This window comes from Syngnathoides biaculeatus, chromosome 12, assembly GCF_019802595.1.
Source record: "Syngnathoides biaculeatus isolate LvHL_M chromosome 12, ASM1980259v1, whole genome shotgun sequence".
Classification (NCBI taxonomy): domain Eukaryota; kingdom Metazoa; phylum Chordata; class Actinopteri; order Syngnathiformes; family Syngnathidae; genus Syngnathoides; species Syngnathoides biaculeatus.
This window is the reverse complement of record NC_084651.1, coordinates 12,719,980-12,745,323: the sequence shown is the minus strand read 5'-3', so window position 1 is coordinate 12,745,323 and position 25,344 is coordinate 12,719,980. Positions and strand designations below refer to the sequence as shown.

Genomic DNA, 25,344 nt, shown 5'->3' with positions numbered 1-25,344 from the left:
GAAGAGATTCGATTACAGTTGAATACATTTCGAAGATTGGGAAAAAAGGCCTTAGCGTCATCGCAACACCTCAACACTCACCTGTCCCATTTTTTCAATTCGACTCTTTTCTTTTGAGTTGGTGTGCCTCTCTATGCTGGTTTCACCTCTGGATATGAGAAGTGCATGCCACGTAGTCAGTGCTCCCAGGACAACTGCCACTGTGCTGAAATCCATCATTCCAGGAGAAGAGCGAGGAGTTAACTCCACTGAAAAGGTAACTACACCCTAAACTTGTGTGCAGTCAGTCAGTCGCAGGGCGCATTTAGACACGGACAACCATTCATACTTACATTCACACCTTCACTGAATGGGAACTGGACCCACGCTGCCTGCACCAAAGTCAGGCGAATGTAACACTACTTTAATACTCTTGTAATGAAAATGTTTTACCTGGTGAGCACCCACATGTAGATGATGCTCTTATCCATGATCTTTTCCTTAAATGAGTATGGAGCAGGTGTCACATAGTCAGTCTTAATAAAAAAAACAAAAGCAGTAGGATCAGTTATATGAATACAATCAGTGACACTTGTAATTACTGAGTACCGTCAGTTAGTACCTGGCCAGTGGGAAGAAGCCCTATTAACGGTCCCATCCCTGTTACTGGTACCCCTGGTTTTTCCATTTCCAAATGCTTAAACCGCTAAAGCAGCACCCCGCGTACACCAAGCGCAGCGATAAAAGAGACCCCACAAAGAAAGATAGCAACAATATAAAAGCATTACAGGACAGAAACACAAAGCTCCAGGCAGCTCAGTAAAATGAAACGGCGCATCACGGGTGCCATCCACTCACCTCAAGGGCATTGTATGCAGCCAAGAAACGGATTCTGCCGCTCAAGCTGCAGTACACGCACCCCAGTGTCATGAAGACGCAAAAGGAGAAGAAGTAACGGTGGTTCAAATGACCTACACAATTATTCAGCCAGGCTGATTGGAAAACATTAAGGGTGAAAACAACACTTGTGCACCCGCAACCCTCGTGAGGATAAGCAGCTAAGAAAATGAATGGATGGACAACACTGGACAACTGTGAGATGCTACACAATGAACATGGGAAAGGATACGACAGTGATGGTCCATTTTAAGAATGCACCTGTACAAGGAAAAGAATGTGTCTGTTATTTTCATGCTTGATCAAATAAGATGGCGAATGACGGCAAACATTATTTGAGTACTTTCTAACACAGGGGTGCCCAGACTTTTTTTACCCCAAGATCTACTTTTCAAGCAGCCAGCCTCTCACGAGCTACCGACAAGGGGGGGGGGCGCTCCCAATGTTATGTTATTAATGTTGTGATATATTATACTATGTATAAATATATATGTATATCTAAAATACAGAATTAGCTTTTTGTGCACTGTATTGTCTGTGCTTTCATCCAGGATCAGGCTGTGCCAAGGTGGAATTTCAACCCATTCATGAGCAGGGTGCCAATCTTCTGCCTTATTGAGATAAAAGTCTCCTAACAGGCCACAAACAACAAAATAACACTTCTTTTTCATTTATGGTTTCATTATATGATAAATTTACTCATTTATAATCTCGTCCAAAAGTGGGACGCTGCCCACGAGAGGGTCCTTGGGTTTTCTTAGTAGATTGTCCCAAAAAACAGAATCAGAATCAGATTAAAACACTCAAATATTTTGATATACTGAAGGATATAATGTTTGAAAATCATGATATCTCAAAAATGGGACGCTGCCAACGAATGGGTTAAACTTACACACCATCGCATCCTGCACATTCTACTTTGGCTTGAGACCAGACCTTTCCCACTCGAAAAGAGAAAATCTCATCCAGTTTAACCACTTTTTCTCCGATTATTTACATACTCCGAGAGTCATTGCATCTTAAAACAACAGCATTTATCTTTTTTAACTTTTTCCATTAATATCCAAAGTAAACATAACCAGCATGTATAGCTCATCCTTGCTCTACATTGCCCAGACTGTTTTGCTAACTAAAGCAGCGGTGATGGACGCTGTCATTATAAAACACATTGATGGGCTGGATAAGTACTCTAACATTTGTAATTATGAGTGTACGTCTTTAAGAGCGGGAATGGGGGGGGGGGGTGTCAGGTAAACTAGGAAAAAGAAAGTGTGGCGGAGCAGCGTCGTTGTTGGAGAAAGTTCCGTGTGCTGCCTAAAAGAAACCAGTGGTTTCTTTTTTTTTTTTTTCAAATACGTAGGTGAATTGTGCCATTGGATGTAATAACCTGTCATCCCTCACTCATTGAATTGCATTGCAAAATGCCACAAACTGAATAGCTGTATGTTATAGTTTCAATTTGCATTGGATTTTTTTTTTTTGCGCACAACACGGAATATCTGCGAAGAGACTGCATCAGCCGTGTACAATTGCACACCCGCGTAGTTTAGAGGGAACAATGGCTGACGGTTTTTTTTTTTTTTTCGACCAAGACTCCCTCGCGATCGACGCAGTGAGCCCCCCTGTTCCAACAATGACTGACCTGTTGCAGATACCACAGTGATGTGCTCTTGCTGGTTTGGGAATGACACATTTTTTGCAGACAGACACAAATGGCATGTCATTTTTTTCCTGAAAAAAAATCCAAGATATTCAAGAATTACTAATCAAATAAATGAATCCATATGAACTGTGCCTTGAGAGTCAGTCTTACAACAGGAGGATACCCAGGGGGGGTCTTGACGGCCTTGTAGTAATGAAAGACGATCATGACGAGGTTCCAGTGCCCATAACAGAGGTGCCAAGCCAGCCACGCAGTAGAATATGTCCTGAGTGCGTTAGGTAGAAGTACAACGTAGGCGACCAACAAGATGGAGCTGGTCAGGATTGCCACCATCCACACAAACACCTATTGTACAAAAGCACAAGAGCACCAATACTTCCTATTGTGGTTGTTCATTTTTACTGGTTACCTCATTTAGCTACAAAACAGCATATTTAAGTTGACTGTGTTTGTTGGATACAAATATACGAGCATGCACACATATTTACCAGGCCAAACCAGCGTGTCAGATAATCCACAGTCCAGAGCAAAGGCTCAAACAGAGAGTCAAAAACCACATCTGAGTCCGTGAGCGAATTGTAGTAAAGTGAGTGCAGCAGCAGTTTCAGGTAGGCGTGGGTTTTCGACATCCACAGAGGCAGCCGGCATCCCCGTCTCCTGGGACACAGCCGTAATAGCATGCAACGCATCAAGTGCACGAGAGAGGAGGGACACCACCACCGCATCCTGCACTTGTAACAGGCAATCACCTGTACGAAAGAAACACCCAAAAATAAACCGGAGATGATTTTGTGGAGATTTAGTTCTGTTTGATTTAGCTTTTCTATTTTATTATTATTATTAGATTTAACCAGGGCGGCACAGTTGGTCAGCTGATAGAGCGTTGGCCTCACAGTTCTGAGGACCTCGGGTTTGATCCCAGCCCTCCCTGTGTGGAGTTTGCATGTTCTCCCCGTGCCTGCATGGGTTTTCTCCGGGCACTCCGGTTTCCTCCCATATTCCAAAAACATGAAACATTAATTGGACACTCCTTAGGTGTGATTGTGAGTGCGGCTGTTTGTCTCTGTGAGCCCTGCGATTGGCTGGCAACCAGTTCAGGGTGTACCCCGCTTCCTGCCCGATGACAGCTGGGATAGGCTCCAGCACTCCCAGTGAACCTCATGAGGATAAGCGGCTAACAAAATGGATGGATGGATGGATGGATGGATGGATGGATGGATGGATGGATGGATGGATGGATTTAACCCCAATGATCGTAAAAAACAGGATGATGTGGTATCGGAATCTGAAATGGTGCAATCGTGAACGGCTGAATTTGTCTTGTAGTCTGATCCACGCATTACATATTATCTCTCTTAGACATCTGAGACAGACAATATGTATCTTTTATTTTTGTAAAAAATTTTATTGCAAGTGAGATATTTACAGTGTTACATCAAAAGACACGTGACAAGGCTAAATATAAACAATCTTTTGGATTCAAACATACTGTACACGATGGCGACACCGAGTAAATGTCTTTTCCAGAGCCAATCAATAGCATCATTGATTGGCTCAGGTGAATTATGACATTTAAGACGATCAGCATAAAATGCTAATTATTGGCTAATACCAATCAGGCTGATCACATCGGTGTAAAGTGTGATCACAAGGAGCACTGGAGTGAAATCAGTCAATCAGGCTGGATATTGCTGATTTTTTCCAGGGATTTGTCAACATGTTGAAAACCTTGACCTTAAGTATGAGCATCAAAGATGAAAATGATGGTTTCCAGTTATGTTTTTAATATGAGGAGAAACAAAGCAAAATTGGAAAAAAAATAATTGTTTTAAATAAGTCCATGTCATTTGTTATTTGCTTTTTCTACAAGCAAAGGCAAATAAAAAATGATTAAAATTAGGTGTTTGTAGAAAACAAAATAAGGCCATATCTCCCAACCCTAGGCTGTGTATGGGTCAAACCATTGAGATTAAAATACTTAAAACGTTGTATGCACAGTATAGTTAATACATTTTTTAACAGCTTTCAAGTTGAGACCAGTTGAAAAGTGTCTTAAATAAACTGCCAGACAGACACTCCCATCAAAGCCACTGACATAGAGTGGATTTTCAAAACAATGTCAACTAATCCCTTTAAACCCAAAGAAGCATCTTCAAAATACTTTCAAAATACTCTTGAAATTGAATCTAAACTAACATCAATAAGACAGAACAACGTTCTTACAACTGACTGATCATCAACTCCATTCCACATTATTTTTTCATTATTATTATTTAATGGGTGGGGGGGGTTTGTTAACCTGTTTTGTTTGGTATTTTGGTTGAACTCCTGCTGAGTGATTATGTGACATGCTCTATTCAAGTCAAGTTTGCCAAACATGGTTTAAATCAGTGGTTTGCAAAGTATGGTACAAGCATTACTGAACTAGAATTTCAAACTGTGCATAGTGTTTTAATCCAGTACAGTACATTTGTTCCGTTGTATTTCAGTGTTCCACATATTTGCAGTCAATCTCTTAGAACTCTTTGTTTTCAACAAATATTAATGTGCAACCTCTAAATTGCCCATTGATGTGAATGTGAGTGCAAATGTTTGTTTGTTTCTATCTGCGATCAAGAATCTGCGATCAAGAAATCCCGAAAACCCTCGTCAGGTTCTTAAATGGATGGCTTAATGTGCAAGCCATTTTAAATGAAATATTTCAAGTAATTTTTTTACGTTATAGTTCAGTCCTGCTAATGTTACAGTGGTTTAAAATAATGTTAGATATATTGTACCTTTAGGAATAAAACCTCTACCTGATTTGAATGAACACTTAGACCTACTGAGGCACTGTATTTTAATGTTAGTCGGTATGCTGACTAAAGTATCAAGTATCAAGTATTTTTAAAGCGGTAATTGGAGTAAAACGTTTGATAAGCACTGGTTTAAATGAGCAAATGAAATATGGCAGTGGTAGGGTGAGGTTATTAATGACATAAACAAAAGTCTGACAAAGACATAATCATGTTAAACAGCATTCCAAACAGGGCGAGGTCGTAGGCTTTTACGGTTTTATGTGCAGAATTGCCCGGAAGGATAACTGACAACCGACATTTGCATAGTGAAAATACACTATTGTCGTATACATTCGCAATGACAACTAGGAAGCGGTCAGCTTGGCTCTTGTCCCGTTTAGCCAATGTACACTTTCTTTCTAAGCCATTACCGGAGACATTTTACAGTAAATAGACGGCACCCAAATCCCTCTCTGGCCTCTTTATGGATGTCATTCTTGTGTTGTGGAATAAATGGGTGTCCGTCGTGAAGTCTCGCAAGTGGCATTTTTTGTGTGCAGGAGTACTCACTTTCGTATGAATGAAAAACCTGGTGAAATACATCCCCTAGTCGGCATTTTCAAAAGGTGCGACAAAATCAGTGTTATATTGATATAAAAAGCGACGGGTCGTTAGATCCAGAATAGCCACTGTGACAGTTGGGCTTGAGCCTCGAGTTAGTGCGCATGCGCGTGAGTGAGGCGACCGTGGTGAAAAGCATTATGGTCGTTGTAGTCCAGATGAACTGTCTCGTTGGCCTGTTTTCAACACAAGCGGCTTCATATTACACTTTATGTATGAATATACAACCGAAATATTATATAAATTGCGGAACGACTCATTTTACAATTTCCCGTTAAGTAGTCAGGATTTGTCCCCATTAATTCAGGGAATTCTGGGAATTGACGAACCGACGCAGGCGCGGATCCAAGCTTTCGCTCGACGTGCCGCTAGCTAGTTTCGTGGCTGCAAACAAGATAGCTTTTCTCGACCAAATTCAACTTTGTCAAAAATGTCGTTTTGTTTTAATTTCGACGTGAATGCAGCTACAAATCCGGACGACGTGGAAGGGAATGCACCGTTGAACGACAAGATTGGCATTGTTTCCAAACCCGTAAGTAAAGTCAAAACTAATTTTTAAAAGTTTGTTCGCATATGATTGACTGGTATCGTAAAAGTGTGCTTCCAGGTGGAAGAAATTAGGCTCTTATTCTCACAATACAGTCTGCGCTTGTAATTCACATTTTAGTTCAAAGGTGTGGGGGTTGACCTGTAATTGAAGTCTATTAGACTTGTGAATGTTAAGTAAATCCAAACTAAGAAATTGCTTTTTTGCAGATGGCTTTCCTGTATCCGGCCATGTATATTTAGATCCACAATTTAAATTGTCATCCACTAGAGAGCGTCCACTCACAGTCAGCAACATGCAACAGACTCTCCAGGCCCCTCTAATAAATTGACTGTCAGCGACTCGTGATAATCATCAAATGATTGAATAGTTGATATGAAGTGAGATATTTTACTGTAATGCTGACAAGTATTATTTTCATCATGAGGGATTTAAAAAAAAATTCTGACTGGCTGACAAATCATCAACACATGACGTGCTGACTGTGCTCTTGTCATTCGTTTATACACATGGACAATTTGTAATGGTATTATTCACCCTTAAGTGATCAAAACATTTATTCTTCCATTTCAACGGTACTCATAATTATAATAATAGTCAATTAAAAAATATCAGATTAAAGGATAATGGGAAAAAATGTTCATATTATGTAATGTGACAAGGCTGTTACCGTATTTTTGATCACTCTTTTGTGTCTAGGGAAGATAATTTATGCATGAGTAGTAATGAGTCTGTCTTTTTCTTTCTACAATTTTACAGGATTGCTTTGCAAACGAGACTTTCATGTATTGTAACTAAATCCACAATAGTGAATTACTGCTTTCAATTTTCAGGCGAATGACACTGGCAACTCAGCAGTAGCAGTAAAAGAGGCCAAAGAGCACTTTCCACCTTCTAATCCTCTGCACCTCCTCGATGACGCCATCTGTGAAACCCTCAACATCGGCACTCTTCCTCCCCTGCACTTCCTCAATGAGACTGTTTTCGAGAAGACAGTCCGCGAGAGGGAGGACGCAGAGAACGTTCTGTCCCGCACGGCCGAGCAGAGGTCTGACCTAATCTCGGGAGTCTACGAGGGCGGGCTGAAGGTGTGGGAGTGCACATACGACCTCCTAGAGGTAATCGAGAGGGAAGGCGAGACGTTCGGTGGCAAGGCCGTCTTGGATCTCGGCTGTGGCGCCGGGCTCTTGGGGATTTTGTCCTTGAAAGGAGGAGCCAGGAAAGTCCATTTCCAAGACTACAACAGTACAGTGATTGAGCAGCTCACTGTGTCTAATGTTCTTCTCAATTGCCAAGATGATGACAGTGATAATGACGACGACGGAAAAAGAAAGGGTAAAGGAACATCTGACAAGGAAGAAGATTGTGAAGTAAACCCAAAATATGCCAGAAGGGATGCGTTACTGCCAAGGTGCCAGTTCTTCTCTGGCGACTGGCGCACTTTTCTTACTTTGGCCTCGAGTCAGGCCGCTCCATTGAAATACGACATTATCATGACTTCAGAGACGATTTACAACACGGCTTATTATCCCGCGCTACATGACACCCTCCACAAACTTTTGGCACCGCACGGACATGTCTACGTGGCCACCAAGGCCCACTACTTTGGCGTGGGTGGCGGTCTGCACCTGTTTGAGGCTTTTGTGGCACAGAGGGGGGTTTTCACAGTCAATCACCTGTGGGAGAGCAAAGATGGACTTCAGAGACATGTTGTTGTCCTGCGTTTTAAAAAAACATAGCACTAGCTCAAGGGTTAATAAACTACTTCACCGTAAAAGAAATACGAATTACTATTGTTCACAAGTTTATAGATCAGGAGTGATTAGAAATTGTGACTGATGGAATGTTGCAGAAATGACCATCTGAAATGTACCGTATTTTCCGCACTACAAGGCGCACCTTAAAGCCTTTAATTTTCTCAAAAGCGGACGGATCAATATTGAGTCTGTATTGCAACTCCATCTAATGGATGCATAACGTAACCCCAGCCTCTACTGTAGCGTCTATTCTATGCGGCTTATATATGGAAAAACGTCTTTAAATAGGCCATTCATTGAAGGTGCGCCTTATAATGCGGTGCGGAAAATATGGTAATCAGTTTCAGATATTTATAAGAGTAGTTAATCCATCCATTTTCTTTTGCTGCTTATCCTCACGGGGGTCGCGGGGAGTGCTGGGAGCCTATCCCAGCTGTCAACGGGCAGGAGGCGGGCTACACCCTGAATTGGTTGCCAGCCAATCGCAGGCCAATTTTAGAGTGTCCAATTAATGCATGTTTTTGGGATGTGGGAGGAAACCGGAGTGCCCAGAGAAAACCCACCCAGGCACGGAGGAGAACATGCAAACTCCAAACATGGGATTGAACTTAGGTCCTCAGAACTGTGAGGCCAACGCTTTACCAGCTGCTCCACCGTGCTGCCTATTTACAAGAGTAGTGTTCAATGTTATTTACTGTATCTTATTCCCACTTTGTTAAATCATTAACAATCGGTGTCTTTGCAAATACGGCTATCCTTATGAATGATTCAAGAAAATTAGTCGGTACAGAACTGTATATAAAAAAATTGGTCGCCGTTAGCAATAATCAGCACCCATGAAGTTGCTTTCAGTTTCGAGAAGGTTGGTTACCCATTGTCTTGGCATCATCAATGTAGTTAAAAAAAAAAAAAAGAGAGAAAAGTAATGATTTTCATCCAGTAATAAGGACTTTTTGTAAGTGACCCTCCAATTTTCGAAACTGTGTGGCTATAAATACAATCGTGTGTTTGAATGAACAACATGAAATTGTCTGGCTGACCCCAAATTTTCGGACGGCGGAGTATGCCGCAAATGACTATCTTTAATGTGGCACTTACTTGACAGTAAGTTGTGCAAGTAATCATGACCATGTGAGGAGCTGTGACCTTCCACGACTGACGATAGTGATATGGATCATCTTGAAGTTTCAAACCCACAATGAGCCTCACCTATACCTGTCATACGTCTAATTTTAAATAAGTAAATCCAGCAAAAATAGTGGCAAGTGCATGACATCTGTTATGAATTTTACATATATTTTTGAAAGGATGAAAATTAATGGACTGACAAGTATGCTGTGTGTGTTGATAAGCAAATTGTGTCTCATCCCTGAGTCAACATGGTTACTTTTTTTTTTTTATCATACTTCCTCCCTATATAGATGTGTTCCAGTAAGTGAGGAGCAGTTGAAAGCGGACTGTTCCAGGTCTATTTCGACGCACCGCGAGGAGAGAAAAGGAAATGGGCTCAGTGACCTTTGCGAGTGATTTCCCCCGTGTTCAAACAGCGGCATGAAAGCCGGGCTTGTTTCTGAAGTCCGACACGAAATGTCAATTGCAATTTATCCCGGCCGCCCGAGGATGTAGCTTGAAAGCGGATTCGGGCGTCACGGTACGTCAGTGGTCGGTCTCTGTGGGGTCTCTGTAAGACTCATTCTGGCGAGGCACCTCTGCTTTTCGTCATCTGCCCATGCGGGGGAAAAAAAAAGAAAAAAGTTTTTAATAATGAAAAAAAAAATACCTATTCTTGGGTGCGGTTTGTTTTGAAGCCGCAAGATGTGACACATGCCAATGGCGGCCACGTCCTGGAAAAAATGCAAAGCAGACATCGGGGAAATGCGGTGAAGTAACCTGTTAAGGCCGATTGTTTGGAAATATGTATCAAGACTGGTCTTGTTTGTAGGCAAGAGGAAATGTTTTTAGGACTTGAAAATCCTCTCCAGTTAGGTAACTTTGTTCAGTTCACATTTCTGTATGTTTCTATGTATATGCATCATTTGTGTTAAAGATATAAACTGATCAGTTTGACAACATATGCAGAGCTCTCTCACCTTGTTGTGTTAAAAGCAATCATAGCAGTCCGATAAGTTAGTTAGTTGCAAAACGCTGTGTCACGGTGTGGAAGTACACGCTGTTGAGGAATGACCCAGTTTGCTGGGTTCTGTGTAAAAGGCGCTGGAAGATAATTACCAGATTCTCTTACTTGACTACTCGAGTCACATTTCCAGGATTTAGGGATGGGTTTTTGACTGTGGATCAGTTCTTTTTTGTTGGGGGTTCTGAACCCGTTTTCCACGTCACTATCACATTGAGCAATCATGCTGCTGGAGTTGTGCCAAAGCAGAGGTATAAATAGATGAAACTCAACTTTTCCATAGCTGATGTCATCAACAAAGCAAATATTCTTCTGATTGTCAATAACAGGGAAAAAAAAAATCGTTTACTTGTATCCCAAGGTAAAATTGTACTGAGGGTAAAAATCCCCTCTTCCTGCCCTGCTTTTATGGCTTGCGGGGAGTGATGGGGCCTATTCCAGCTGTCAACGGACAGGAGGCGGGGTACACCCTGAGCTGGTTGCCAGGACACATAGAGACATATTTCCACACTCACAATCACACCTAGGGGCAATTTTAGACTATCCAATTAAAGTTGCCTGTTTTTGGAATGTGGGAGGAAATCGGAGTGCCTGGAGAAAACCCACGCAGGGGTGCAGAGAACATGCAAAGTCCACACAGGCGGGGGCCGGGTTCGGACCCGGGTGCTCAGAACTGTGAGGCCGACGCTTTCCTGGTTGATCCATCGTGCTACTTACCAAGATTTTTTTTATTGATTTATTCTTTAGACCGGAGGCAGAAGTTGGAGCCCTGAAAGAAAACACACGAAGCTCAGATCTAAGTTTCAAACGTCGACCCCCATAACTGTGAGGCAGAATCTTCCCACATATTTTTTTAATGGTATTATTTTACATTGTCATGACTCGTAGTCCGCCTGACAACTAACGCATTTGCTGTACCTGGAAAAAAAAACCCTGAAACACACCTAAATGCCCTCTTTTTCCCATAGCACCCGATGCAGACTGACTCAACAGCGCCTCTGCCGGTCGGAATATCAATTTAACTTGAAGTGTTCCAACTCATCATTGCAAAACAATCAATCCTATGCCGGTCCCTAAGTGCCGTGGAAAAAAAAAAAAAAAAAACTTTCACGCCTCACCTAAAATATAACATACGACCACGATCGGCTGCTATCATTTCCAAATGGCCACAGTGAGGACACGAGTTTCGAGTTTCTGTTTGCATACGTCGGGCTTCGTCACGGTTGCGTCACGCCAACAGCTGTACGCAAGCCTGGAGGGGGAATTCCTGACTCCAGCGGTCGTCGCAGCCCCTCAGCCGTTCCTCTTCTTTGAGAACCGGTGAGGGGGGGTGAGCAGTCCTCTGGTTTTCCTCAGAAACTATTACGTGCTGATTCACGGTGTGGGGGCGTGCTTTTGACTCCCACTGTTTCCTTCTTACTGGGAAGTGACTTGCGAGTTTACCGAACGGAGGCAGTGCGTGAATAACCGATTGCGAGGAGGGCGGGATCGAGAAAGGTAAAAGCCGGCGGCTGATGTGAATGATGGGGGCTATTTAAAGTCGGGCCAGGATGTTCACACTTGGACATTTTACACTGGGACACGGAGCAGACGGAGCAGAGAGGGCTTTGCCGTAATTTATTTTAAAATGTTTTAAAAAAAAATTTTTTTTTGGGGGTGGGGGAGCAGATCACATTGAGCACTAAAATATTCACGTTTTTCCTTCTTCTACTTTTTTTTTGTTGTCGTCTATCCAAGACAATGGTATAATGCTTGATCGAGAGAGGCAAGTATTATTACAAAATTAAACCGTAGGCATTTTAAATGGGCAAAAAAAAAAAATCTATATATATATATTGAAGGGATTTACAGTAATTGACCCGAACTTTATCACAATGACTGCGTTGACACGGAGGATTTAGGCTGTTTAACCGGTTGTTATTCACTTCTTCTGAAGAATAGCTGTCGTTTTCCAGGCATGCTCAGGTGTGGCCTTTCCTATATTGCATAGACGTCGTGTATCTTTGTTTTAAAATACAGCTTATCTGACCAGGAACTGTATATCACTCTGCAGCCAATCAGGTCAATGAATGGAGAGGAACGGAGGAGCCGCCACGCCGCTGTTTCTAGACTTAAAATTTCCTTATTGTGTTTTAATTCCAGTGCTGAAGCTTTTTTTAAGAGTGAGCCCCTCGCAACTGGTGAGTCACATCTTTGGCCAGAGTGCTATCAGCCTTTTCTCTACTCGTGAACCATTTCAAGGAATAACGAGAGAAAAGGTTCCTCATTTGACCTCACCACACTCAGTGCCTTTTGTAGTTTGGTCTCGCTTTCGTTTGAGGTCTAAAATGACAGTGCGGCCGGGTAATGTAATGCAAGGGCCGCTATACAACTTCATTTATCATTTATTTTCATTTATTTGCCACATTTGAGTAACAGGTTAATCGATTCAGGAAGTTTTATTAGGCTGCTATAAACTTTTTATTGATAATCTATCCGGCACTCATCGTATTGGCTATGTGATTTTCAATCCCTGTTCCAAAAAAAAAAAAAGTCATGAGTTTATGTACAACTTAAGCAATATATGATATAATTTGGTAACTTTGGATGCAAGAAAGGAGGCGTATTTCCTTAATTTAGGTCTTGAAGTAAAAATGTTGAGGAAACCCTGACCTACTGTTACTGACGAACAGAAGTCTGCGTGATCATTTTCAATATTCAATTCCACATGACAATATGGAGTGGCTCAGTGGATTATAGGGTAGCACATCTGCCTGACAGCTCTGAGGTTGAGGGTTCGAGTGCAGACTCCGGCCCTTCCTTATGAGGTCCGTGTGTTTTCTCATAGTACTTTGGCATCCACCAGCATTCTAAAAACATGATTCTTAAGTACATTGAAGACTAAATTTATTTTTTTTTTGTTACGTGTGTATGGTTGTTTGTCGAAATTCGTCTGGAAATCAGTCCATGGTGTACCCCTCCTCTCACCTAAAATCAGCTGCGGTCAGCTCCAGCTCACCCACCATCCCAACGAGGATAATCGGAAAGGACAATGGATGGATGGATGGACAACTGTACTGGTAAAATGTCCATGCATCAACTCATTTCTTATACCACTTATCCTCATCAGGATCATAGGTGAGTTGCGGTCACCCCGCCGGCTAACGTTGGGCATCCTGGACTGGTCATGAGCCAATCATCTTAAATGTTTTTTTTTTGTTTTTGTTTTTTTTACAATGTATTTGTTGTTATACTACCTCTATTATGTATAACAACCTTCACTACTGATCTTGTTACAGCCTCTGTATAGTAACCTTGAAAGTAGTTTAATGTACGAAGACGTCATTTTCGAAAGTGCTCCACTATGAGAACTGAATTCCATAGATGGGGGCATCTTCACGTATCATCTATGGGCTCAGTTCTTTTGGCATGGCACTGACAACTACATGGCACCAAAAAATGGAAATCCACAATAGAAGTACCCTCTTGGGCTAGAAATACAGTTGAATCTATTGTACTGTATACTGATGTCAAAACTAAATAAATTGTATCACGTGCTCTGTTTGTGTTTCTCCTTTGTGAAATTTGCATGAACTATTTCAAAGTTATTTGGTTCACAAAGGATTTTACATTGAAAGATGAAACCATTCTACATTCTTACTTTGCGCAATTGTCAATGTGTTCGGTATCCATCCAGATTATAAACACACGACACCCACTGAGTTAGTGAAGGGACTTTTGGCCAAACTTTCAAAGGAAACTTGTTGCTCTCACAGTATGTGGATGTTTAGATAAATACCTGGCTCTTCCCTTCCATGATAATATTCCTAATACTCGATTCGCAGATCATCCATAATAAAGTATGTCACATAATTAAATAATAATGACATGGTAACCACACGTATTTATTGTCTATAAGAGGTGGCAGCTAAAACGCTGGACTGAATCAGAAAAATTCTCCATCAGTCAGCATGAAATATCCATCCATCCACTTTGTGTACGCTTATATTGTATCCTCGTTAATGTCGCGAGTGAATTGGAGTTGATTCAACTGACTCTTACGGCTAGTCTTCGACCACTCTTTAGTGCCCGCCCAACAGCAAACTAGAAACAACTACTCAGACAATGTACAATTTATCGTCACCAATAGGCCTAACATGGATGTTTTGGGAGTTTGAAAGAAAAACCTAGACTTGAACCCCAAATCTTAGAGATGAGTTAAATGGGCTAACCACTTTGCGACTATGCTACTTTATTCAAATTAACTTGAAAATCTCAAAAGTACACAGTAGGTGTTAGACAACAACACCCCCCAAAATAAACAAATACATAAAAGTAGTAGAAGAATTCCATCCATCCATCCATTTTATTAGCCGCTTATCCTCACAAGGGTCACGGGTGTGCTGGAGCCTATCCCAGCTGTCTACGAGCAGGAGGCGGGGTACACCCTGAATTGGTCGCCGGCCAATCGCAGGGCACACCGAGACACACGGCCGCACTCACAATCACACCTAGGGGCAATTTAGAGTGTCCAATTAACGTTGCACGTTTTTGGGATGTGGGAGGAAACCGGAGTACCCGGAGGAAACTCCACACAGGCAGGGGAGAACATGCAAACTCCACACAGGTGGGGCCGGGATCAAACCCGGGTCCTCACAACTCTGAGGCCAATGCTTTAACAGCTGAGCCCACCGTACTGCTAGATAGATAGATAGATAGATAGATAGATAGATAGATAGATAGATAGATAGATAGATAGATAGATAGATAGATAGATAGATAGATAGATAGATAGATAGATAGATAGATAGATAGATAGATAGATAGATAGATAGATAGATAGATAGATCTTGGTAAACGGAACGGTGGATCAGCTGGTAAAGTGTTGGCCTCACAGTTCTGAGGTCTGAGGATAGAACCCGGGACGTCAGAACTGTGAGGCCAACACTTTACCACCGTGCCCTTAGAAGAATTCATGAGCATTATTATTACATTTTTTTTATGAATGTAGATGTAAAATGTGTCTTCATTGGTTAATAACGACGTCGGTCAATGACGTCACGATGCACTCCTGACCAATCGGTAGCGTTCTTGGAGAGGAGGCCGAACAGGCCTGGGCCCCATCTGGGCGAAGCGCAACGGTTCAATTTCGGTCGATAGCTGTGCTTACGTGAAGTTTATGGTTTAGTTGAACGGATTTCCGCCGGGACAGGTGGTCCGCTGACAACAGAAGCACCCCCGTTGTGGTTTGCAGTTAATTGGGGCTCGTTTCGAGGCGGTGGCATGGATGAAGTACGGCCTAGCAGTGGTGCCCAAGCGCACGGGGTCTCGTCGCTGGTTCCCCCAGGACTGCAGGCTATCTATGGGGAATGTCGGCGACTTTATCCCGATCAGGCAAACCCGCTTCAAGTTACAGCCATTGTAAAATATTGGTATGTCAACACTTTACCTTTTGCTCATTTGTTTACTCAGTTTGAACTTTGTGTAGTGATTGTAAATGAAGATAGTTAGCATCGAAGCTAACTTCGCCTACACACTCGTCGTGAGCAGTTTCATAGCGTAGGACTTTACAGTTTCACGTAGCCCTAACAAGAACATTTTCAACATACAAAGTTCTATGTTCCTTGTTTGTCCACGCCGTTTGTATCACCATATATGTTGCTCCCCTTTGTAGTGAAAGTGAAAAGCTGGCCGGAGCAGTGTGTGATACAGTGGGTCATTCGTTTTTTTTTTTTGTCTCTCTCTTTGTTGTTGTTTTGTGTAGGTTAGGTGGTCCAGACCCGTTAGACTACATTAGTATGTATCGAAATATGGGTTGTCCAGCTCAGGACGTCCAGGAGCATTGGCACTATGTCAGTTTTGGACTAAGCGACCTGTATGGAGACAACAGGGTGCACGAGTAAGTAGTAAAGTACCGTTTGGTTTGCTATTTTGATTTATGCCAACTTGGCTTGTAACTTTGGAGATCCATTGGAATGATTAAGATCATAAATTATTTTCCATGTTGGATGAAGATGTTATCTATCATCTGTTCATGCACCGAGCCACATTTCTACCATACCAGAGACCTCCACTTCAACACCTTTACCCTCTTGATAATTATCATATTCCTCATGATCTAACCTCAAGCTGTTTAGTTTTATGGGCATTGTGCCTCTGTCAAAACTCCTGCACAAGGAAGGATGACTGTTTTTTGGCATCTCACCGTGTGTGTTTGGGTCAGAGTTACAGGAATAGACAAAGCCAGCGGCTTTGGCTTTGAGCTCACCTTTAGGCTGAAGAGAGAGATGGGGGAGACGGCCCCACCGACTTGGCCCGCTGAACTCATGCAAGGCTTGGCTCGCTACGTTTTCCAGTCAGGTGAGAAGCAAAGCACACTGATGAGCGAACCTACAATGAGGCATAATTAATATGATGCAAGAATTTTAAATTGTTCAACTTTTCGGTCACATTCTCCTTATTTGGTATTCTTCATTGTCTTAGCTCGGCTGTAGTTAGGTAAGTTCTTATCAGCAGTGGTTTTTATTTGACTGCCTCCTTTTGACCGCTGTTGCCATGTCACCTTTTGCCAAATGTTAAGAATCTGCTCTTTGTAATTGTAGTCTCTATTTCATCCAAATGTGTATGAGTAAGAGTGCCTGTTTCGGTTTTCCATAGTATCTGGTTGAATCTGTTGGAAATGGAACTGCCAATAGGAAGTGTAATTTTACATTTTCTGTACTTTCATTGACTGTCAGTGTGTTTGTAACCTATTTATTATTGAATGTAGTGTAATGTTTAAGGTCAAACATTGTGTCAGGACAGTTTTTTTTTACATTAAAAAAGTTTCCCATTCAAAGCAATGGAAAGTGAAATAATTAGTGTTATGTTGTTAACATTTTATTAACTATACAGGCAAGTAACATTTAAGAAACATCCTTGACTGTCATACATGTAAAAAAAAAAAAAAAAAAAAAAACAGTTTTCACTGTAATAGCAATCAAACGTCATGTGATGTTATTAAAGACCTCACATAGTCAATTGTAAGTATATAAAGCTATCACAGTGCCAATTTTTATGTCCTTAGCCACATAGCGGGCACCACATTGGCTCACCTGGAAAGTGTTGGCTGAGTTCCCAGGGTTCGCCTTTGTGGAGTTTGCATGTTCTCCCCGTGCCTGCGTGCGTTTCTTCCGGCCACTCCGGTTTCCCCCCACATCCCAAAAACATGCCAAATTAATCGGACACTCTAAATTGCCCCTAGGTGTGATTGTGAGGGGGACTGTTTGTCTCTATGTGCTCTGCAATTGGCTGGCAACCAGTTCAGGGTGTACCCCGCTTCCTGCCCATTGACAGCTGGAATACGTTCCAGCACTCCCGCGACCCTTGTGAGGATAAGGGGCTAAGAAAATGGATGGATGGATAGCCAGATAGCACCTACGGTGTCTTTGTCGTACCAGGGCGACATCGACTGCCGGAGACAAATTCCTTGTGTGTCGTTACACACGTGGCCAATAAAGCTGCTTCTGATTGTGATTTTCACCAACCCAAACTAAATAAATGCACTGAACTGAGCTTTCTTTCAGTGGTTGCTATGGTGAGGCAAGTTAGCTCACGTTTGTTAGTTTCTATTTTAGTATGGCTTGTTAGACCGTATTTCAGTATAGTTTTAGTCGATTTGTTTCTTGCATTATAGGGTCACAGTTATGTATACTTATACATTTTTTTATTATTTTTTTGCCCAGGTCTGTTTTTGGGACTTACAGTTGTTAAGTATTTGTCCAGTCAAATGTAAATATTAGAGAAGTGAACTTAGAGACAGAGTGAAAGACTTTTTGATCAATTCTGAGAGAAGCCCGTTCTCCACAGTATGCGCATCTCTCAGCCCTGCAGCTGGGATCAATTTGCTCAAGGGTGGGCCTGGCATCTGAGCTGATTTCCCAGCCACCAAACACACATGCATTTATAGTACCTCACAGCGAATCTAAACTGGTTTCATGCTACCTACCAAGCTAACGTGAATGTGGATTGACACATTTCTTGTCACCATGAGGTATCAACTTTACTCTCAGTGTCCTCTTTACCCGTTAAGGCTTGTTTTTACTCAAGTGGGAGGCGACCGTGCCGATGTCACCGCGGCTATCCCGCATGCAGTTTTCTTTTATACTCAAGCGTGTGCAGTTTTGAAAATATACTGCAGTTCTTCTCCAAGTCGAGGGTGTCGCTACGGCTGTTGTCGGACACCACAGAGAAAAGTTTCCTCCATTTTCATTTTTAAATTTCCTTTCCAGAACAAGGAATAAAACAACAATAATGGTGACTGTTGAACAGTGTCTGCTAGACCAGCGGTCGGCAACCTTTGACACCGAAAGAGCCATTTGAACCCGGTTTCCACGGAAAAGAAAACACTGGGAGCCGCACATCTAAATTGAAAAAAAAAAAAAACTACTACTTTACCGCAGCATGTTTCTTATGAAATCCACGTGGACTCATCACAGGCGATTGAGTACGCTGCTGTTTTGTGATATTTTCTGCCATTTTTATGGTTCTGTCTTTGACAGTCTTCGCAGAGAGAGGCATCTCTCTGATTTTCTGCACAATTTCGTCTTTGTTTTTAAAGTCCGCAAATAAGTGTTCTGAAATCTTAAGGAATGATTCTTTCATATATTCTCCATCTGTGAACGGTTTCCCATGCCTGCCTATTTCCTGAGCGGCCACAAAGCTTGCATATGTAGTTGAATTTGCAGACTTCACCCACTTCTTGAATTGATTTTTCGTCCGGTCAGCCTTCTGCATCAGTTCCGAAACAGCTTTTTTCCTCTCTTCTCCCTGTGGATATTTTTCAGCAAAGGCTTTGTGTGTATTGTTAAAATGTCTTGCGACATTTGACCATTTATTGTTAGCCAGTTTTTCTCCACAAATTAGGCATACTGGTAGGCCACTCTCGCCCGAGGTAAATGCAAATGAATCTGCCCAGGCATCATTGAATGTTCTATTTTCTTGAGATATTTTTCTTTTCTTACATTTCTCCATTGGCTTTGCCGGGCTTGAAAGTCGCTCAAAATAGACGGCGTTTCAGTGGGTATACCCGCTTCCGCAGTGTGACGTCTATTTTGAGCGACGAAAAAATAATATCAAATAATTTAATTAATATTTTAATATTTCAAGATCACAATAATCTACAAATTTAGAACTAAAATAATATAAAAACTAACACAAATAAAACACACTTCAATTAAATACAAAAAAAAAAATTTAGTAATTTATTTTCCCAAGCCAATCAGAGCCGCATTATAAGGATGAAAGAGCCGCATGAGGCTCTGGAGCCGCGGGTTGCCGACTGCTGTGCTAGACCAAATGGGCCTGCCGAGATGGCCAGATGATATGTTTAATGGCGCTGCAAAATTGATCAAAAAGGCAGCGGCGTAGGCACTATCTAGACTTGAGGAATGCGGAGTACGTCATAGTATGTGACTAAAACGGGCCAGTCACGAGAGATGACCTCTGGGATTCTGCGCACATAAACAATATTTACCGTGTCCATGCCAAGTGGCATGAGGTCCAATATGGCAGTCACGTGATGCAATGCGGGTGGTATCAGCCACATGAGCACAGAGCTGTAACGAGATCTTTACTGTTAATCTTGCATTGCCGAGACGGTGCTTTTTAAGTTGGTGCGCAGCCTCTCGCCTTATCCATATCCAAACTAACACACAATGGTATGAGGATAAGCGGCTTGGAAAATGAATGGATGATTATAAATTTACCTTTTCCTGTGCCCACAGAAAACACGTTTTGTAGTGGCGATCACATATCATGGCACAATCCCCTCGACAACAGCGAGTCTCGCATCCAGCATATGTTGCTCACAGAGGACCCTCAAATGCATCCCATCCAAACGCCTTTTGGCACCGTCAGCTTCTTGCAGGTTTGTTCAAATGTTTCATAGAATAGCAGCAATAAATTAAATTTTATCAATTGTTTGTCGGAGAGAATTTTTGTTGTTTTGTCTTTTTTTAACAGCCTACACTCAGCATAACCGCAAACAGAAAAGTGCTAGTTTGTAAAAGTGCAGCCAGTGTTGCCAATGGAGGGATTTAGTCGCTTAAGTCCCTTCTAACAGGATTGGAATGGCAAGGTCAATTCCTTTTGTTTTTTTTTGTTTACTGCCGACGTTTGGATTTCCGATCAAAAGATAAATGAGACGAGTTGAAAATTCCAACTTTTATTTCATGGTATTGACACCCACGTGTTAAACAACTCAGCAACTTGTTTGAACCCACTCACTTTTCAAGTGAGCAAAAGTATTGGAACGTGTGACTAAAGGGGTGTTTCTGGTTGCTCAGGTGCTTGCCTTTTAGGCAGTGCTGGTTTAGGCTTTGTGTTACACCTGTGAAAACTGCATTTGCTATAAAGCAAAGATGACGACCAGAGAGCTGTCTGGAGGAGAAAAGCAAACTGTTTTAAAGCTGAGAGAAGAGGGATAATTGGTCAGCACTATTGCACAAGCTTTGGGCATAGCCAATACAACAATTTGGAATGTCCTGAAATAGTGTGGGGGGAGGGGGGTACTGTTGTATTGAGCAACAGACATAAGTCGGCCAAGTGTGTCAAGAGCAATTGAAGACAGAAACATTTGTGAGAGCTGGGAAGAAAAACCCGAGTACAAGTCAGTGAGATCCCTGCCGACCTCCACAGGGCAGGGGTCAAGGTGTCATAATCCATTGTTGGAAGATTTCAAGAAAAGAAATGCACAAGTCAGATCACTGGATCCAACCCACTCATCAGCAAGAAGAATTGGAAAGCCAGATTGTATTTTATCAAGAAGTGAACAGATGAGCCACAGAAATTTCGGAACCAAATTCGATGGACGGATGAGACTGAGATTAACCTGTACCAAAGGATCTGTTTATGATCCAAAACACTTAAGTTCATCTGTGAATCTTATTGTGACAGTAATGTCGTGGCTTGGGCTTGTATGGATCCTTCTAGAACGGGCTCACTAGTCTTTATTGATGATGTGACTCATGATGGTGGCAGCAGAAGAAATTCTGAAGGTGTTAAAATGAAAATGACAGTTAATATTGTCATTAAATGTCGTTATTTTCAAAAACAAAGGTGGGAAATTGCTTTTTTTTTCTGTGGAAAAAATATTTTAAGGCTATATTGCCGATTCATAGCACACATCATTTGTAAATGTACTGTCACCTGCAGATTGTGGGCGTTTGTTCAGAGGAGCTGCAGGCAGCACAGCAGTGGAATGGGCAAGGCATCCTGGAACTGATGCGAGGGGTTGGGATGTGAGTTGTACTTCAGGCCTGCTTACAACACATCATTTTCTGATGAAAACTGAATTTTAAAATATGGTGCTTTGGCTATCTTTGCCATTCAATGTGTGATTTGAAATATTCAAATAATTTGACAATAAAACAGTTGATAAAATGTAACCACTGTAACTAGCAAAAAGTTATTTTCACACCAAAGTGTGGAAAAACAAATCCCTGGGATTAAAAATGGTGTCTTGTTTAGCTAATTAATTACAGATTTTGTATATACAGAGCTGGCGGTCCATGGCTGATCACAGACATGAGGAGAGGGGAAACCATCTTTGACATTGATCCACACCTACAAGTAAGGCTTAATTACGTTCTGACCAATCGTTGAACTGATTAAGTATTATAGAAAAATCAAGGGTGGGACAAAATATGTATCTTGTAATATATTTCACAGTTTGAGATATGGATATTGTCAACATTCAAGTACAAGTTTTCTCTTTTAATCACTATTGTGATGTATAGAGGTTTTCCCCAATTCACTGTTTTATAATTAAAGATTTAACTAAATACCTCTTTTTGTCTAAAAATATCCAAAATACAAATGCTGTTTACATATTTTAAACGTTCTGGTACTCCACACTCACCAGACACACTCACTCACTCCACACAAACATACGTTATCTGATACTTCATGTTGTTTCACTTTTCGCGGGTGGTTCTGGTCCCAAATTAACTAAAAAACGAGGGATTACCAGTCACTCACATTTGAAAAATGGACGGGTGTGGTCAGTCATGCTCGCAGATAAAGTTACGGGTGTGATTAGGGCTGGAATCGCAAGACCTTAAAATAATTTACTGGATCATTAGAACATAACTGTAAAATAAAAATATAATAAACAAATGCATAACTAAAATTTCAAAGTCTGAAATGATAATTTCCAATTTCAACTGCTATTAGTGGAACATGATATAAAACGGTACTTAACATTTTTCATCAATAAAAATTCTTGATCAGACAAACTTTATCTGAAGAAAAGTTAAATGCACTGGCCTGTCAAGGAATAAACACGAACAGTCTTTACCTGCAACGTTTCGAAAATACTGAAAGTGTAGTCCAACAAAATCGGCGTTAGTGGCAACAAGCTAGCGATACATTGAAACAAACATTCCTGTCGGCAATTGTGATTTATTGTTGTAATCTAGCGGAATTTATGGTGGTATCTATTGTCAATCCATTGATGAAAACTGGCAGTACAGCTATAGCTTCCTAAAGTATGTAGAGGGGAAAAGCTTTCAACTTCAAGATAACGCGTGCCATGGGGAAAATGACCGTTAGAACTTAGATGAAGTCAAAGTAAATCACAATGTCATACGTATTATAGTTAGCGGGGGGGGGGGGGGTTTGCAAGAACGCGCCTTTATGTGCGTGCGCTTGTCGTATTGGCCTCACCTGAATCAAGCGACGAGGGGCATGATAGTTTATCTTTTTTTTTTTTTGGGCACGCAGTCACACGATCAACCAAAACTGCCTTGCAATCGACACATTGAGCACCCCAGTGTAGTTGAATTTCCTTTGACATGGCTCATTATGTTGATGACTTTCGACGTAAATGCGCTCGCAGTACGTGAAGAAGCTCTGAACATCCGCGTTTGCCATCACTTCCGGACATGCTCAGTACGGTTAACTTGCTTCCTATTTCCGGGTGAATACTGATTGTTTGGGAGCGGGCTTGTTTAGTTAACGTTTATAAAATAACCATGTAAATTAAATGTCTAGACTACACAAAATAAGTGACGTCTTTCAATATCTATTTTTTCTACTCGTAACAAATTTTACGCGCGTGATTTTTCATGGTAGACTGTGCAGATTTGTGAGCGCGAAGGCGGGCGAGCGCTCGTCAAATGTGACTGGATTACTGTACCACTGTATATGTTCAAAAAAAACAAAACGTGGGAGGAAGCGTTTTAAACATTCCATAATCATTTAACCCACTAATGGTAACAGTATATGCTATTAACCTTTTTTTCAATTGTTAGATCATTGCTTAATTAATGTGGGATGACTTCATAAAATCTAAAATGGCCCCTTCTTGGAAAAAGTGTCACCTTTGAGTTTTCAAGCCTCATTTGTGAATGTGTTAAGCGCCCCCTATTGATGCTGTGATCGCATTGCAGGCCTAGTGTTGATGATTGCGTCTGTCTTGCTCATCCAAGCAGGAGAGAGTGGACCACGGCATCGAGACAGAGGGCTCCAATCTGAGCGGGGTGAGCGCCAAATGCGTGTGGGACGACCTGAGTCGACCGCCTGACGACGACGAGGACAGTCGCTCCATCTGCATTGGCTCACAGCCTCGCAGACTCTCCGATAAAGGTGCTTACGGTTCTTGGGAGTGTGTACTCAGCGCATGATGGGATCATTTAATGCTGACGTGTGTATTGACAGACACGGAACAGATCAGGGAGACCTTAAGGAAAGGCCTGGAGTTCAACACCAAGGCAGCACTGCCCCCCATCAACAGCCAGAAACATGACAGATCTCAGTGAGTATTTGTAGTTGATATTTACAGTACGCACACACGAACACACTTCTAACACCAAGGGCGACTTCAGTTTTTAATAGTCTTACGAGGGCCACATGAAATTACACCGGGGAATAATTTGAAATAGCATTTCTGTTATATTTTTTGATTAAAACTAAAACTGACATGATGATTCCCAAATTGTAGTCAATTTTTTTTCTAGGATGTCAAGTTTACCGTATAAATAAGCAAAATTCCACTCGTTAGCTAAAGTCAGACTTGCTAGGTGATTAAAGCCACGTGGCAACTTGTTTTGCAGTCATAAATGAGGTGTGTGTGGCTCCCAATAGGTCAGTACAAGCAATATCTGCAACGAGAACGTTAGCATATTTAGAGGATTTGTGCCATATCCTTTGTAAAACATAATACTGATAAACATCTTGTAGTGTGCCACGGGAAATTATATTTCACATAATGGGCAAAATATGTATCTTTGCTCATCTATCTATGCCAGAACAAATACATTCTCTTCAATGCGATGGCAAAACGTTTATACTGTAATTAACTTGCCTGTCCACTTTGTGACATTTTTGTTTGTTGGTGTGCTGAGAGATTTTTCAAATTTAAGATATCTGCCTTTGCTCAATAAAGGTTGAAAATCACTGGCCTAAGGAATGTTGCATCAGTGTTGTAGAACGTAGAAACTTTTAAAAACGCAGTTTAACAAAATGTGCGGCAACTACGCGTTGCCCCGATCTGATCTTTGAGATCCAATGGGGGGGGATCTAAACATCAAAATTTTACCACAATAAAACAATACTGTTGCTTATTATTGTTATCTGAATAATATCACTTTAGAAAGTCTTATCTAACCTTTCATACTCCAAAATGAGGGAATTATGTCTGATTATTGCTTGAATTGCATCGGACCGATCAAGGCCAAACCTCAAGGTTGGATTATTGGTATTGGACTGGAAGTGAAAACGATTGATAGGGATAAAAATCTGAAACAGCAGAAGGTGTTTTTTTTTTTTTTTTTTTTTTTTTTTTTTTACATTCCGTTTAGTTATTTCTGTACGTTTTTAAAGTACAATACCGTATGATAATTTTGAATCACAATTGTTTTTGTGGGGGTGAAGGGTTTAGAACAGATGAAGAGAATTTCTTTTTCCAGTGTGCAAAGATGATTTCAGACGTTTTGAGTGACAGGCGTGGT

At 41.4% G+C, this 25,344-nt stretch overlaps 2 protein-coding genes across 6 annotated transcripts in view; both read left to right on the top strand.

Annotated features, from left to right (window-relative positions):
- The first annotated feature begins 6,226 nt into the window (after nt 1–6,226).
- Nucleotides 6,227–10,292, top strand: mettl18 (methyltransferase 18, RPL3 N3-histidine). 3 transcript variants are annotated; one of them, XM_061837317.1, is made up of 3 exons: nt 6,227–6,469; nt 7,318–7,895; nt 9,663–10,292. In XM_061837317.1, the coding sequence occupies exons 1-3, from the start codon at nt 6,368–6,370 to the stop codon at nt 9,766–9,768; spliced, it is 786 nt and encodes a 261-aa protein (XP_061693301.1). In that variant the 5' UTR covers nt 6,227–6,367; the 3' UTR covers nt 9,769–10,292. The 3 variants fall into 3 exon arrangements, with proteins under 3 accessions (XP_061693301.1, XP_061693302.1, XP_061693299.1); XM_061837318.1 differs by having other exon boundaries at nt 7,318–7,819; nt 9,663–9,797; XM_061837315.1 differs by lacking the exon at nt 9,663–10,292 and having other exon boundaries at nt 7,318–9,656.
- Nucleotides 10,293–15,427: 5,135 nt separating this feature from the next.
- The window catches only part of sufu (suppressor of fused homolog (Drosophila)), a 14,607-nt gene continuing 4,690 nt past the window's right edge, over nt 15,428–25,344 (top strand). The window contains exons 1-8 of one of the 3 annotated variants that reach the window (XM_061836689.1): nt 15,428–15,786; nt 16,119–16,253; nt 16,578–16,714; nt 20,119–20,261; nt 21,548–21,633; nt 21,892–21,964; nt 23,827–23,980; nt 24,053–24,149. In XM_061836689.1, coding sequence (XP_061692673.1) covers nt 15,638–15,786; nt 16,119–16,253; nt 16,578–16,714; nt 20,119–20,261; nt 21,548–21,633; nt 21,892–21,964; nt 23,827–23,980; nt 24,053–24,149 — 974 coding nt within the window. In that variant the 5' untranslated portion in view covers nt 15,428–15,637. Of the gene's footprint in view, nt 15,787–16,118; nt 16,254–16,577; nt 16,715–20,118; nt 20,262–21,547; nt 21,634–21,891; nt 21,965–23,823; nt 23,981–24,052; nt 24,150–25,344 lie in introns of all 3 variants that reach the window. The other 2 variants (XM_061836688.1, XM_061836690.1) reach the window with 2 other exon arrangements.